Below are 15,593 nucleotides of genomic sequence, written 5' to 3' on the forward strand. Positions count from 1 at the left end.
CAATCAAATCAGCCTTGAAAAAGATCTTCCATATTGGTTTTGACATTGATTTAACGGATTCATATTTCTCATCCATTCCGAGAGCTTGTGTCAGACTAAAACCTTCAACTCGCCCTAGCGCAGTTTCCTGGTTTTTGAACGATGTTCTTAAGCTAGCCTCTGACACCCCAAATGAATCCTGTAACTATATGGCATTATTAAGAAAGTCACTTTTTCTTTTGAGCCTCGCATCTGGCTCCAGAATCTCAGAATTGTCAGCCTTATCTAGAGACCCATACATTTCCTTTTCAGATGAAACGAGTATTTCTTGTACTGCTATCTTTATGCTTCAATTTATTTCATCCACATTTTATATTTTTCTATAAAATGCTGATTGATCTATATATTTATTGTTTGTCAATAAACTAGTTCTAAATGAACTTTGCGTCTTATTCGCCCCAGGTTCATTTTTATAAAAGATATATTGAGCATTACATTTCATCCTTTGGATATTGATTGATAGTAAAAGAAAATCTTAAAAGATTGTTCTTGCGTGTAGACAAATACTCATTGATTTTGGCCAGTCCTTATATAAGACAGGCCAGTACACTCTGAATGTGATGATAACTGATTATAATCTTTGTTCCTAAATGGATACAAACGTTTTGTCGGTACATAAGTGAAATTCTGTATACCGGGGGAGGTGTCAGTATTACATACTGTACGCACATTGGTGAGTTTTCAACACAAACTTTGCTTAAGAAGGTATAGGTTGAGACCAATATACCGGTTTGCCTGCAGGGCATCCATAGATAATATGTATTCCTCGAGACTTTTCCAGAGTCTAGCATGACTCTTCCCTGTAGGGGGCAGGAAGCACTAACATGGTTTATGATTAGAAGTAATGATGTATGACGGTACCATCATAGGTCTCTAGGTCTAAATCGATCTAGGAAATTCAGTCTTGAGGACAAGGCACAAAATGAAAAATCCACAGATACATAAATGCTCTGGTAAACTTCCATCAGGACGACATGGCCTGAGCCCAAAAAAAGTTATTTGAGCGAAGCGAAAAATCTATTTTTGGGTGAGATAGCCATGTCATCCTGATGGACCCACCCTTCCTTTTTCTGAAAAGGGCTAAAGGACCCCTCCCAATAGTACAGTATCTGTAGCACCTCGCTTATCGCTACAAGGAATATTAACATGGCGCCGATGATGACGTCATATACAGACTCGAAACGGGGAGGAGAGGTACCTTAATAACGGCTCCCCTTTAGTTTTCTTGCCACTTTTCCCTCTCGAAGCGTTAACGCTATTCGGGGTGAAGATAGCTATGTGGTGTGTCAAGAATACGTCCTCTGATATTGTGCGATATCCCTATAACAGTAAATTAGGGATATTCGCTCCAGGAGTTAGAATTCTGGGTACCTTAAGGTAAAATTCAATGGGAATATCACTGTAGTTGAATATACCCTAGGAAGCTACTTTAAAGGAACTTCCATCAGGACGACATGGCTATCTCACCCAAAAATAGATTTTTCGCTTCGCTCAAAATCCGTTTTGTCAGCCTATTTGAACCCTTTAGCTTACTATTTGCTTAGTGATTGTTCAGGTGGTAGGCACACACCTATTTTGTTTGGATTGATATTGAAGTGCCAGATTTTGTAGTAGGTGGAGAAGGCAGTCAGGGCGCTTGAGTCTTTCTTTAATAATGGTGAAGAAGTCAACTGTGTGGAAATGCATAGGTCATCTGCATTTATGTAACTGGATGTTCTAGTATTGTGACTGGTTATTTATATAGATGTTAAATCTCATGATGATCATAAAAGTGAACGAGATAGCCTTAGAAGTTCTCACTCGTAGTCTCTAGGTTTCATGCGAGTGTCTCGCACCTCTAAGGGTAGATACTATATATTCACCTGTGAGTGAGCTTACCACTGTAGGTAGGGTTGATCCTAAGGTCCACAAATAATCTAGCAATATCTTTGTTATCCTTGGGAAAGGAGAACTGCCCTGGACTCTCCTCCCATACTGTTTGTGCCTCTTGAGATGTGACCAGTATGTTCAGCACTACCTACTGGTCCGTTTATATTTGTCATCTTTACAACCTGTTTGTGGGGATCAAAGGTAAATAAATGAGTATCCTGTTACTTGATACAAGCACCAGTGACAGTTGAGCACATGAAATTATTCTAGTCTTACCTAGTTCCTCTTGTTCTTTCTCTGCTGCAAGTGTGCCTGATAGCTTGTGTCTATTTCTCTAGACTTACAAATTTAGCTTGAGCAGTTTTGAGGTCAGTTTAGGTTTTCAGATGAGGGTTCATATCGTTCAAGATTGGTTTTGACTGGGTTTCATGTTTCTATGGCCAGTAAAAAATTGGTCTCATATTTTACCATGATACTGTGAACAGTTAGTGTGTGCTGGTGATGCCTTCCTGTTACCAGTTAGAAGGATTATTCTCAGTACATTTTTTGTCTAGTTGGTCTCTTCTCAGTCTGTATGGTGAAGGCTATTACTCTTCCATGTGCCAGGTCTTACACCTGAAGGGTATTAATATTTCTAAGTTCTGTGTCCAGGAAGAATTTTGAAGTCTTTGCCCCCACCCCTGCACGGAACTCTAGCATCCAGAGTAGAGAGTGACTTTTGTCTTTTTTGTAATTCAGGTGCTGTTTGAAACCACTGTCCTTCAGAGGTAGATTAGCTATTTTTCTGTTGGCCTTCGTCGGGCAAAGCATGTATGATAGATGTACAGCCTTTTGTGTCAAGTTTAACAATCGGATGCCTGGGGGTTTACTCTTAATGTTAGTTTCCGAGTTTGTAGTACAGACTTGGCGATCCTGGTGACATTCTTCCACTAAGTGCAAGCCTTGCAAAACTGTCCGGATAGGACCCTTTAACTTTGGCCAAATGATTGCACCTAGAGGCAGGCACAAAATTGGTGTCTTCACTGCTTTCAAAATGTAGCCCTCCCTCTGTTATTATTGATCATAAGTAGTTAAACTCCTTGTTCATTTTTAGCGCTGGACTCTTTCACTTGAATGTTTACTACTTCATGTCCTTACCTGCTACAAACCATTAGCTTTATTTTGCAATGTTCACAATTAATCTTTTCCTGCATGTTCACATTTAATCTTTTCCAGGACTCCTTTCAATGCTAGAAACCTTTACTTGCAGTTTTTCCATCTCTTCTGATAAGGTACTATGGTGGTACCTGAAAAGGATTCCAACCTACAAATTGCAACACCAGAGAAACTTCTTTAACACAGACAGGGTAAAGAAAAAGATCTCCAGAAATATCATCTCCTAATTTCAAGAAGCAGTCAGATGGGCATATCCAGCATATTCTGAAGGATCAAGAGGAAACTTTTCAAACATTCATTTATGAAGTTGGAGGGGTTGGTTCAACACTATCCTCCATGAAGAACCTGTCAGTGGCACCAAGTTCTTAAGGCTGGAGTCTGAAAACGGCGGGACGACCTTCACCCCTTACTACCTTTGAGAGACTTTTGCCCCGAGTCTGGTAGTAGTTGCTCAACAGGTTACATAGCAAACATAGCCCCCTCACAGGAAGAAGCATCCTGTTTAAGATAGTGGTCGTGACATAAGTCTAGGATGAGAGGAAAAAAATGTCTAGCCCTTTTTCCTCTTTTTTTTTCACCCCTCTCAATATGCAGCGTTTATGATGTTATTTGCTAGATGGGATGATTGATACAGATAAAGCCCCCAACCCAGCAAACTGTGTGTACATTTAGATTTTAGAAATCTCCCCCCGCCCATCATTACTACTACGTGGAGGATGGGTAGAGGGATATGCAAACTAATTTCTTTAACAAATACATTTCAGACACCTTATCCTTTGATGGATGTTCTTCATGACATGTTTTGTCAATCTTTGGGACATCCTCCTTTGTCAAAAGGTTGAAAGGAGTATTATTTTGGCACATTTTCAGTTTTATATGTTCTTTTACTTCTAGATTTTTAAATCAACCAGTTTGTTTATAGATACTTCCCTCCTTACTAAGTTCTTTATTAGACTTATCCCTAAGATTTGTATTAATAGTGTAGGAACAAATTACTATTTCTTAATGCAATTTGTATTTTTTTTAACTATGCAAATCAATCCTTTATGTTTTACTTACTACATCAATTGCCTCATGAGTCCTAGGTTAAGGTCAAAGTGGCTGCTCAGTTGAGTGTCATCAGTCAGTTACCACCACCTCATTTTATATTTTAACAGCATAATTCCAGCTTCAATGTCTCCTTTTACTAAAGGACTTTAGTTTGCATTTTGCCAAAAAATCTCTACAAACCCTTCTAACATTTGTTTTTGCACAGTATATCAGCCTTTTGTGGTTATGCAATTATTATATAACCAACCTCTGGAAAGCAGTCTCGGCTTCAAAATCGTAAGTGGGAAATTTCTGTAATAATTTTGTTGTGCAGTTTGAAGTATCATAGAAAGTATACTTAAACCATATATAATTCATAGTTTTGGATCTGATTATTCTTTAAAAACTTCTGCAGCTTGGGTTTGTGTTTAATCTTTAATGCCTTGAGCATAACTTTCTAAAACCGTTTATCAATGTTAAATGTATGTGTATATTAATACTATAAAGCAGACTAATTTTATATACAGTATAAACAAATAAAGGATATTTTGAAGCAATAGTAAAAATAAAAAATTTAATTCTTCCTACAGCCATACAAGCTTTTACGTAAATATTTTGTCAATGCTAAGGGATTCAACATATTTCCAAATGATCTTTCACCGATAAAAGTCTTTATACAGCTATCTATAGTGTCAAATATTTTTTCAAACACAGGTCTAAACTCCATTCGCAGCAAGTATGCAACCATGACGAGACAAAACATTCCAAATATGATGTGCAGAATAATACTCCTTGGATACAACACAGCCTGTAAGAAAAAGGACCTTATTTGAGTAAAAATTCTGTTTATTAATTAATTTACATTCAACATTAATTAATTTACATTTAAAAAAACTATCTGCTATTACAGTGGTCCTGTTGTTTTCTAATAAAAGATTATGAAATCCTGATAATATTAATCATAACATTAATTACGACAATCTTTACCCCTAATGCACAAAGTAATGTAGAGCTGCAATAGCTACGTCTCACGTCTGGAAACATAATCATACTTGAAAAGTTCTTCTGTAATTGAAAAAAAAACTTAATAGAAGCAACTGGATGTTAGGAAGCAAATCTGTATCTAAGTACAGTACAGTACTTCACTCTTTTCTATAAAAACCAGCGAAGGAAGAACACCTCTTGGTAAACAGCAAGAGCAGCAATGAAAATGCTGTTCTGAGAAACGGGAGTGCCCCCCAATGCAACACTAGCATCGGGAGAAGAGTGCTGGCACTACAATGGCAGCAGCGGCAAAAATGAGTACCAACAATATACATGTAATGGCAGCAACAGAAAAGTGCCGACAATACAATGGCAGCAGCAGCATAGAAGATTGATGCAATACAAAATCAAACAAAAAGAGAACCGCAAGTACAGCGGTGGCGGCAGCAGCAGAAAAGAGCGTCACCAATAAAACGGCGGCAGCAGCACAAAAGGGTGCTGCCAATACAATGGTGGAAGCATCAGAAAAGTGCCGCCCATACAGCGACAGCAGCAGAAAAGCGTGCCGCTCTTACAACGGCTGTATCAGAAAAGTGCCGGCCCTACAGCGGCCGCAGGTGAAAAGTATGCTGCCAATACAACGGGCATCAGTAGAAAATGGTGTCGACAATACAACGGTAGCACCAGTGTCCCGCCCCTGCAGCAGCACCAAACAGTAGAAAAGAGAGCTGCAAATAAAACAGTGGCAAAAAAAAAAAAAAAAATTGCCACCAATACAAAGGCAGCAGCAGCAGGAAAGGGTGTTGTGCCGACAATACAATATCAAAAAAGTACCAGCACTACAATGGCAGCAATAGAGAAGAAAACCCTCCAATACATAAGGGTAAGTAGCAGCAGAAAAGGGTGGTGGCAACAGTACAACAGCAGCAGCAACAAAAAAAGTGCCGCCCATACAATGGTAGCAGCAAATAAAGTGCCGCCAATACACAACAGCAGCAGCATAAAAAGGCCAACATTACAAAGTCAGCAGAAAAGAGTGCTATAAATACAACACCATCAGCAGAAGAGCACTGTGCTGACAATACAGCAGCAGCTTACTGTGTATACTGAATATACAGTATACAAAAGTACCAGTAGACACAATGTATTGACAACGGCAACATCAGAAAAGGATGCCGCCAATACAACGGCGGCAACGGCTAAAGAAGGGTGCTGCCAATACAGAAGTAGAAAATGACTGACAATACACCTGCAATTGCAGAATAGAATCCCGCCAATACAACAATGGTAGAGGAGCAGCAGAAAAAGTAAAATAGTGGCAGCATGTACAATAGCAGTAGATTAGTGTGATTACAGAGCAGAGAAAAGTACTGAAAATACAATTGCTGCCAAACAACACCAGCTCAACAGAAGAGTGCTGTGCTGACAATATAGCAGCAAGAGTAATGAAAATACAGCAGCGGCAGAGAAGTGCCACCCATACAACGGCAGCAGCAGCAGAAAAGGGTGCCGCCAATACAACGGCAACAGCAGCAGCTGAAAAGGGTGCCGCCAATACAGAGGCAGCAACAGCAGAAAAGGGTGCTGCCAATACAACGGCAACAGCAGCAGCTGAAAAGGGTGCCGCCAATACAGAGGCAGAAAATGACTGACAATACACCTGCAACAGCAGAATAGAATCTGCCAATACAACAATGGTAGAGGAGTAGCAGAAAAAGTACCAACAATATAACAGTGGCAGCAGAAGATTAGAGAATTGTCAATGCAGCAGCAGCATGAGAACTGACATATACAACAGTAGATTAGTGTAATTACAGAGTAGAGAAGAATACTGAAAATACAATTGCAGCAGCAAAAAAGGTGCTGCCAAGCAACACCAGCTCAATAGAAGAGTACTGAAAATACAACAGTCGCAGCGGCAGAAAAGGATGCCGCTAATACAGAGGCGGCAGCAAAAGAATAGGGTACCGCCAATACAGAGGCGGCAGCAGAATTAAAGGGTGCCGCCAATACAGAGGCGGCAGCAGAATTAAAGGGTGCCGCCAATACAGAGGCGGCAGCAGAAGAAAAGGGTGCCGCCAATACAGAGGCGGCAGCAGAAGAAAAGGGTGCCGCCAATACAGAGGCGGCAGCAGAAGAAAAGGGTGCCGCCAATACAGATGTGGCAGCAGAAGAATAGGGTACCGCCAATACAGAGGTGGCAGCAGAAGAAAAGGGTGCTGCCAATACAGAGGCGGCAGCAGAAGAAAAGGGTGCCGCCAATACAGAAACAGCAAATGACTGACAATACACCTGTAACAGCGGAATAAAATCTGGCAAATACAACAATGGTCGAGTAGCAGGAAAAGTACCAAAAATACAACGGAAGCAGCAGAGAAGATTAGAGAATTAAGAAGATTAGATAATTAAGAAGATTAGAGAATTGACAATGCAGCAGCCAGCAGCAACCTGAATACAACAACAGCATTGGAATATTGTAATTACAGAGCAGAGAAGAGTACTGAAAATCCAATTGCAGCAGCAGAAAAAGTGCTGCCAAGCAACACCATCTTAACAGAAGAGTGCTGTGCTGATAATATAGCAGCAAGAGTACTGAAAATACAGCAGCAGCAGCGGCAGAGAAGTATCACCCATTTTCATCGGCAGCAGCAGCGGAAAACGGTGCCGCCAATACAGAGGCGGCAGCAGAAGAAAAGGGTGCCGCCAATATAGAAACCGCAAATGATTGACAATACACCTGCAACAGCAGAATACAATCCTGCAAATACAACAATGGTAGAGGAATAGCAGAAAAAGTACCAAAAATACAACGGCAGCAGCAGAGAAAATTAGAGAATTGACAATGCAGCAGTCAGCAGCAACCTGAATATTGACATATACAACACCAACAGTAGATTAGTGTAATTACAGAACAGAGTACTGAAAATACAATTGCAGCAGCAGAAAAAGTGCTGCCAAGCAACACCAGCTCAACAGAAGATGGCTATGCTGACAATATAGTAGTAAGAGTACTGAAAATGCAGCAGTAATAAAAAAGGGTGCCGCCAATACAATGGCAGCAGCAGAGAAGTGCAACCCATACAACAGCTGCAGCAGCAGAAAAAGGTGCATCCAATACAGAGGCGGCAGCAGAAGAAAAGGGTGTCGCCAATACAGAAGCAGAAAATGACTGACAATACGCCTGCAACATCAGAATACAACAATGGAGAGGAGTATCAGAAAAAAGTATCAACAATACAACAGTGGCAGCAGAATATTAGAGAATTGAAAGTGCAGCAGCAGCATGAGTACTGACATATACAACAGCAGTAGATTAGTGTAATTACAGAGCAGAGAAAAGTACTGAAAACACAGCAGCAGCAGCGGCAGAGAAGTGCCACCCATACAACGACAGCAGCAGCAGAAAAGGGTGCCGCTAATACAGAGGCAGCAAATGACTGACAATACACCTGCAACAGCAGAATACAACAATGGTAGAGGAGTAGCAAAAAAAGTACCAACAATACAACAGTGGCAGCAGAAAAAGTGCTGCCAAGTACCACCAGCTCAACAGAAGAGTGCTGTGCTGACAATATAGCAGCAAGAGTACTGAAAATACAGCAGCAGCAGCAGAGCAGTGCCACCCATACAACGGCAGCAGCAGCAGCAGAAAAGGGTGCCGCCAATACAACGGCAGCAGCAGAGAAGATTAGAGAATTGACAATGCAGCAGCCAGCAGCAACCTGAATACTGACATATACAACAGCAGTAGATTAGTATAATTCCAGAGCAGAGAAGAGTACTGAAAATACAATTGCAGCACCAGGATAGAATCTGCCAATACAACAATGGTAGAGGAGTAGCAGAAAAAAGTACCAACAATACAACAGTGGCAGCAGAAGATTAGAGAATTGTCAATGCAGCAGCAACATGAGAACTGACATATACTGTACAACAGCAGTAGATTAATGTAATTGCAGAGAAGAGTACTGAAAATACAACTGCAGCAGCAGAAAAAGTGCTGCCAAGCAACACCAGCTCAACAGAAGAGGGCTGTGCTGACAATATAGCAGCAAGAGTACTGAAAATACAGCAGCAGCAGCAGAGCAGTGCCACCCATACAACGGCAGCAGCAGCAGAAAAGGGTGCCTCCAATACCATGGCGGCAATACAGAAGCAGAAAATGACTGACAATACGCCTGCAACATCAGAATACAACAATGGTAGAGGAGTAGCAGAAAAAGTACCAACAATACAACAGTGGCAGCAGAAGATTAGAGAATTGACAGTGCAGCAGCAGCATGAGTACTGACATATACAACAGCAGTGGATTAGTGTAATTACAGAGCAGAGAAGAGTACTGAAAATCCAATTGCAGCAGAAGAAAAGTGCTGCCCATACAACGGCAGCAGCAGCAGAAAAGTGCTGCCCATACAACGGCAGCAGCAGCAGCAGAAAAGGGTGCCGCCAATAGAGAATCGGCAGCAGAAGAAAAGGGTGCAGCCAATAAAGAAGCGCCATATGACTGACAATACACCTGCAGCACCAGAATAGAATCCTGCAAATACAACAATGGTAGAGGAGTAGCAGAAAAATTACCAACAATACAACAGTTGCAACAGAAGATTAAAGAATTGACAGTGCAGCAGCAGCATGAGTACTGACATATACAACAGCAGTAGATTAGTGCAATTACAATTACAGAGCAGAGAAAAGTACTGAAAACACAGCAGCAGCAGAAAAGGGTGCCGCTAATACAGAGGCGGCAGCAGAAGAATAGGGTACCGCCAATACAGAGGCGGCAGCAGAACAAAAGGGTGCCGCCAATACAGAGGCAGCAAATGATTGACAATACACCTGCAACAGCAGAATAGAATCCTGCAAATACAACAATGGTAGAGGAGTAGCAGAAAAAGTACCAAAAATACAACGGCAGCAGCAGAGAAAATTAGAGAATTGACAATGCAGCAGTCAGCAGCAACCTGAATACTGACATATACAACAGCAGCAGTAGATTAGTGTAATTACAGAGCAGAGAAGAGTACTGAAAATACAATTGCAGCAGCAGAAAAAGTGCTGCCAAGCAACACCAGCTCAACAGAAGAGTGCTGTGCTGACAATATAGCAGTATGAGTACTGAAAATACAGCAGCAGCAGCAGCAAAAAAGGGTGCCACCAATACAACGGCAGCGGCAGAGAAGTGCAACCCATACAACGGCAGCAGCAGCAGAAAAGGGTGCCGCCAATACAGCGGCAGAGAAGATTAGAGAATTAAGAAGATTAGAGAATTGACAATGCAGCAGCCAGCAGCAACCTGAATACTGACATATACAACAGCAGTAGATTAGTATAATTCCAGAGAAGAGAAGAGTACTGAAAATACAATTGCAGAACCAGGATAGAATCTGCCAATACAACAATGGTAGAGGAGTAGCAGAAAAAAGTACCAACAATACAACAGTGGCAGCAGAAGATAAGAGAATTGTCAATGCAGCAGCAACATGAGAACTGACATATACAAGAGCAGTAGATTAGTGTAATTACAGAGCAGAGAAAAGTACTGAAAACACAGCAGTAGCAGCGGCAGAGAAGTGCCACCCATACGACAGCAGCAGCAGAAAAGGGTGCCGCTAATACAGAGGCAGCAGCAGAAGAAAAGGGTGCCGCCAGTACAGAGGCGGCAACAGAAGAAAAGGGTGCCGTCAATACAGAGGCAGCAAATGATTGACAATACACCTGCAACAGCAGAATAGAATCCTGCAAATACAACAATGGTAGAGGAGTAGCAAAAAAAGTACCAAAAATACAACTGCAGCAGCAGAAAAAGTGCTGCCAAGTACCACCAGCTCAACAGAAGAGTGCTGTGCTGACAATATAGCAGCAAGAGTAGTGAAAATACAGCAGCAGCAGCAGCAGAGCAGTGCCACCCATACAACGGCAGCAGCAGCAGAAAAGGGTGCCTCCAATACCATGGCGGCAATACATAAGCAGAAAATGACTGACAATACGCCTGCAACATCAGAATACAACAATGGTAGAGGAGTAACAGAAAAAGTACAAACAATACAACAGTGGCAGCAGAAGATTAGAGAATTGTCAGTGCAGCAGCATGAAGTTTTATTCCAGCTGTTACCAAGTTGTGGAATGATCTTCCTAATCGGGTGGTTGAATCAGTAGAACTTCAAAGGTTCAAAGTTGGAGCAAATGCTTTTTTGTTGACCAGGAGTCTTTTTATAGTTTATTTATGACATATTTGTTTTTGATGTTGTTAATAGTTTATATATGACATGTCTGTTTTGACGTTGTTACTTATTCTAGAATGATTTATTGTTAATTTGTTCTCTTCATTTATTTATTTCCTTATGTCCTTTCCTCACTGGGCTATTTTTCCCTGTTGGAGCCCCTGGGCTTATAGCATCTTGCTTTTCCAACTAGGGTTGTAGCCTGGATAGTAATAACAATAATAATGAGTACTGACATATACAACAGCAGTAGATTAGTGTAATTACAGAGCAGAGAAGAGTACTGAAAATCCAATTGCAGCAGCAGAAAAGTGCTGCCCATACAACGGCAGCAGCAGCAGAAAAGGGTGCCGCCAATAGAGAATCGGCAGCAGAAGAAAAGGGTGCAGCCAATAAAGAAGCGCCATATGACTGACAATACACCTGCAACAGCAGAATAGAATCCTGCAAATACAACAATGGTAGAGGAGTAGCAGAAAAAGTACCAACAATACAACAGTGGCAGCAGAAGATTAGAGAATTGACAGTGCAGCAGCAGCATGAGTACTGACAATACAACAGCAGTGGATTAGTGTAATTACAGAGCAGAGAAGAGTACTGAAAATCCAATTGCAGCAGAAGAAAAGTGCTGCCCATACAACGGCAGCAGCAGCAGAAAAGTGCTGCCCATACAACGGCAGCAGCAGCAGAAAAGGGTGCCGCCAATAGAGAATCGGCAGCAGAAGAAAAGGGTGCAGCCAATAAAGAAGCGCCATATGACTGACAATACACCTGCAGCACCAGAATAGAATCCTGCAAATACAACAATGGTAGAGGAGTAGCAGAAAAATTACCAACAATACAACAGTTGCAACAGAAGATTAAAGAATTGACAGTGCAGCAGCAGCATGAGTACTGACATATACAACAGCAGTAGATTAGTGCAATTACAATTACAGAGCAGAGAAAAGTACTGAAAACACAGCAGCAGCAGAAAAGGGTGCCGCTAATACAGAGGCGGCAGCAGAAGAATAGGGTACCGCCAATACAGAGGCGGCAGCAGAAGAAAAGGGTGCCGCCAATACAGAGGCAGCAAATGATTGACAATACACCTGCAACAGCAGAATAGAATCCTGCAAATACAACAATGGTAGAGGAGTAGCAGAAAAAGTACCAAAAATACAACGGCAGCAGCAGAGAAAATTAGAGAATTGACAATGCAGCAGTCAGCAGCAACCTGAATACTGACATATACAACAGCAGCAGTAGATTAGTGTAATTACAGAGCAGAGAAGAGTACTGAAAATACAATTGCAGCAGCAGAAAAAGTGCTGCCAAGCAACACCAGCTCAACAGAAGAGTGCTGTGCTGACAATATAGCAGTATGAGTACTGAAAATACAGCAGCAGCAGCAGCAAAAAAGGGTGCCACCAATACAACGGCAGCGGCAGAGAAGTGCAACCCATACAACGGCAGCAGCAGCAGAAAAGGGTGCCGCCAATACAGCGGCAGAGAAGATTAGAGAATTAAGAAGATTAGAGAATTGACAATGCAGCAGCCAGCAGCAACCTGAATACTGACATATACAACAGCAGTAGATTAGTATAATTCCAGAGAAGAGAAGAGTACTAAAAATACAATTGCAGAACTAGGATAGAATCTGCCAATACAACAATGGTAGAGGAGTAGCAGAAAAAAGTACCAACAATACAACAGTGGCAGCAGAAGATAAGAGAATTGACAGTGCAGCAGCAGCATGAGTACTGACATATATAACAGCAGTAGATTAGTGTAATTACAGAGCAGAGAAAAGTACTGAAAACACAGCAGCAGCAGCGGCAGAGAAGTGCCACCCATACGACAGCAGCAGCAGAAAAGGGTGCCGCTAATACAGAGGCGGCAGCAGAAGAAAAGGGTACCGCCAATACAGAGGCGGCAGCAGAAGAAAAGGGTGCCGCCAATACAGAGGCAGCAAATGATTGACAATACACCTGCAACAGCAGAATAGAATCCTGCAAATACAACAATGGTAGAGGAGTAGCAGAAAAAGTACCAAAAATACAACGGCAGCAGCAGAGAAAATTAGAGAATTGACAATGCAGCAGTCAGCAGCAACCTGAATATTGACATATACAACAGCAGCAGTAGATTAGTGTAATTACAGAGCAGAGAAGAGTACTGAAAATACAATTGCAGCAGCAGAAAAAGTGCTGACAAGCAACATCAGCTCAACAGAAGAGTGCTGTGCTGACAATATAGCCAGTATGAGTACTGAAAATACACCAGCAGCAGCAGCAAAAAAGGGTGCCACCAATACAACGGCAGCGGCAGAGAAGTGCAACCCATACAACGGCAGCAGCAGCAGAAAAGGGTGCCTCCAATACAGAGGTGGCAGCAGAAGAAAAGGGTGCAGCCAATAAAGAAGCGCCATATGACTGACAATACACCTGCAACAGCAGAATAGAATCCTGCAAATACAACAATGGTAGAGGAGTAGCAGAAAAAGTACCAACAATACAACCGTGGCAGCTGAAGATTAGAGATTTGACAGTGCAGCAGCAGCATGAGTACTGACATATACAACAGCAGTAGATTAGTGTAATTACAGAGCAGAGAAAAGTACTGAAAACACAGCAGCAGCAGCGGCAGAGAAGTGCCACCCATACGACAGCAGCAGCAGCAGAAAAGGGTGCCGCCAGTACAGAGGCGGCAGCAGAAGAATAGGGTACCGCCAATACAGAGGCGGCAACAGAAGAAAAGGGTGCCGTCAATACAGAGGCAGCAAATGATTGACAATACACCTGCAACAGCAGAATAGAATCCTGCAAATACAATAATGGTAGAGGAGTAGCAGAAAAAGTACCAACAATACAACAGTGGTAGCAGAATACTGTTGTATACTGATATATACAACAGCAGTAGATTAGTGTAATTACAGAGCAGAGAAGAGTACTGAGAATACAATTTCAGCAGCAGAAAAAGTACTGCCTAGCAACACCAGGTCAACAGAAGACTACTGTGCTGACAATATAGCAGCAAGAGTACTGAAAATACAGCAGCAGCAGTGGCAGAGAAGTGCCACCCATACAACGGTAGCAGCAGACAGAAGTGCCACCCATACAACGGTAGCAGCAGACAGAAGTGCCACCCATACAGCAGAAACGTGCCGCCCATGCAACAGCAGCAGCAGAAAAGTGCTGCCAATACAATGGCGGCAGCAGCAGGAAAGTGCTGCCAATACAACGGCGGCAGCAGCAGAAAAGTGCCGCCAATACAACGGTGGCAGTAGCAGAAAAGTGCCGCCAATACAACGGCGGCAGTAGCAGAAAAGTGCCGCCAATACAACGGCGGCAGCAGCAGAAAAGTGCCACCAATACAACGGTACCATCAGCAGAAGAGCACTGTGCTGACAATGCAGTAGCAGCTTAAGAGTATACTGAATATACAGCATACAAAAGTAGCAGTAGAAAAGTGTATTGACAACGGGAGCAGCAGAAAATAGTGCTGCCAATACAATGACGTCAGCAGATCAGATAATTGAGAATACAGTATTAAAACTACTTAAAATATTATGGTAGCAGCAGAAAAAATTACCGAAAACACAATAACGGTGGGAGCAGAAAAATGCCAACAATCCAACAACGTCAGCAGCAGCAGAAAAATGCCAACAATCCAACAACGTCAGCAGCAGAAGATTAGAGAGTTAACAATGCCGCAGTAGTACAAAAGTACTTGATAATATACAATATATAAGAGCAGAAGAATAGCGTACCGACTATACAGCAGGAAAAGTACTGAAAAGAGAGCTCCTTATACAACAGCGTCCGCACAATTGCTGACTATACAACAGTAGCAGCAGAAAAAAGCTGCCCAGTCAACTGCAATAGCAGAAATGTGCCGACAATACAATGGCAGCAAACGCCGAAAAGTGTGCTGCTATTACAAAGGTGGCTGCAGCATCAGAAAAGAGTGCTGCCTATACAACGGTAGCTGCAGAAACAGTGCTGTGCTGACAATATAACAGCAGACTACTAACAATACATTAACGACAGCAACAGTAGAAGAGAGTGCCGACAAGAAAAGGGTAGCATCAGAACTAAAGTTCCAATAATACAACAAAAGCAGCACTAAAGTGCCAACAATACAAAAAGCAGAGAAGAGAGCTGCCAATTTGATAGTGGGGCAGCAACAGCAGAAACGTGCCGATAATACAAAAGCAGCAGGTGCACAGAGTGTCAAGAATACAATGGCCACGGCAGTAGTAAAATGTGTGCCACCAATACAACGGTGGCAGCAGATGATGAGTATAGAATTGGA

General features: G+C 42.1%; 1 protein-coding gene across 8 annotated transcripts in view; it reads right to left on the bottom strand.

Annotated features, from left to right (window-relative positions):
- Positions 1–4,652: 4,652 nt before the first annotated feature.
- The window catches only part of LOC137616370 (man(5)GlcNAc(2)-PP-dolichol translocation protein RFT1), a 159,259-nt gene continuing 148,318 nt past the window's right edge, over positions 4,653–15,593 (bottom strand). For all 8 annotated transcript variants that reach the window (XM_068346052.1, XM_068346050.1, XM_068346049.1 and 5 more), the window contains one exon: positions 4,653–4,900. In XM_068346052.1, the coding sequence (XP_068202153.1) occupies positions 4,667–4,900 (234 nt within the window). In that variant the 3' untranslated portion in view covers positions 4,653–4,666. The remainder of the gene's footprint in view (positions 4,901–15,593) is intronic.

This window comes from Palaemon carinicauda, chromosome 22, assembly GCF_036898095.1.
Source record: "Palaemon carinicauda isolate YSFRI2023 chromosome 22, ASM3689809v2, whole genome shotgun sequence".
Lineage (NCBI taxonomy): Eukaryota > Metazoa > Arthropoda > Malacostraca > Decapoda > Palaemonidae > Palaemon > Palaemon carinicauda.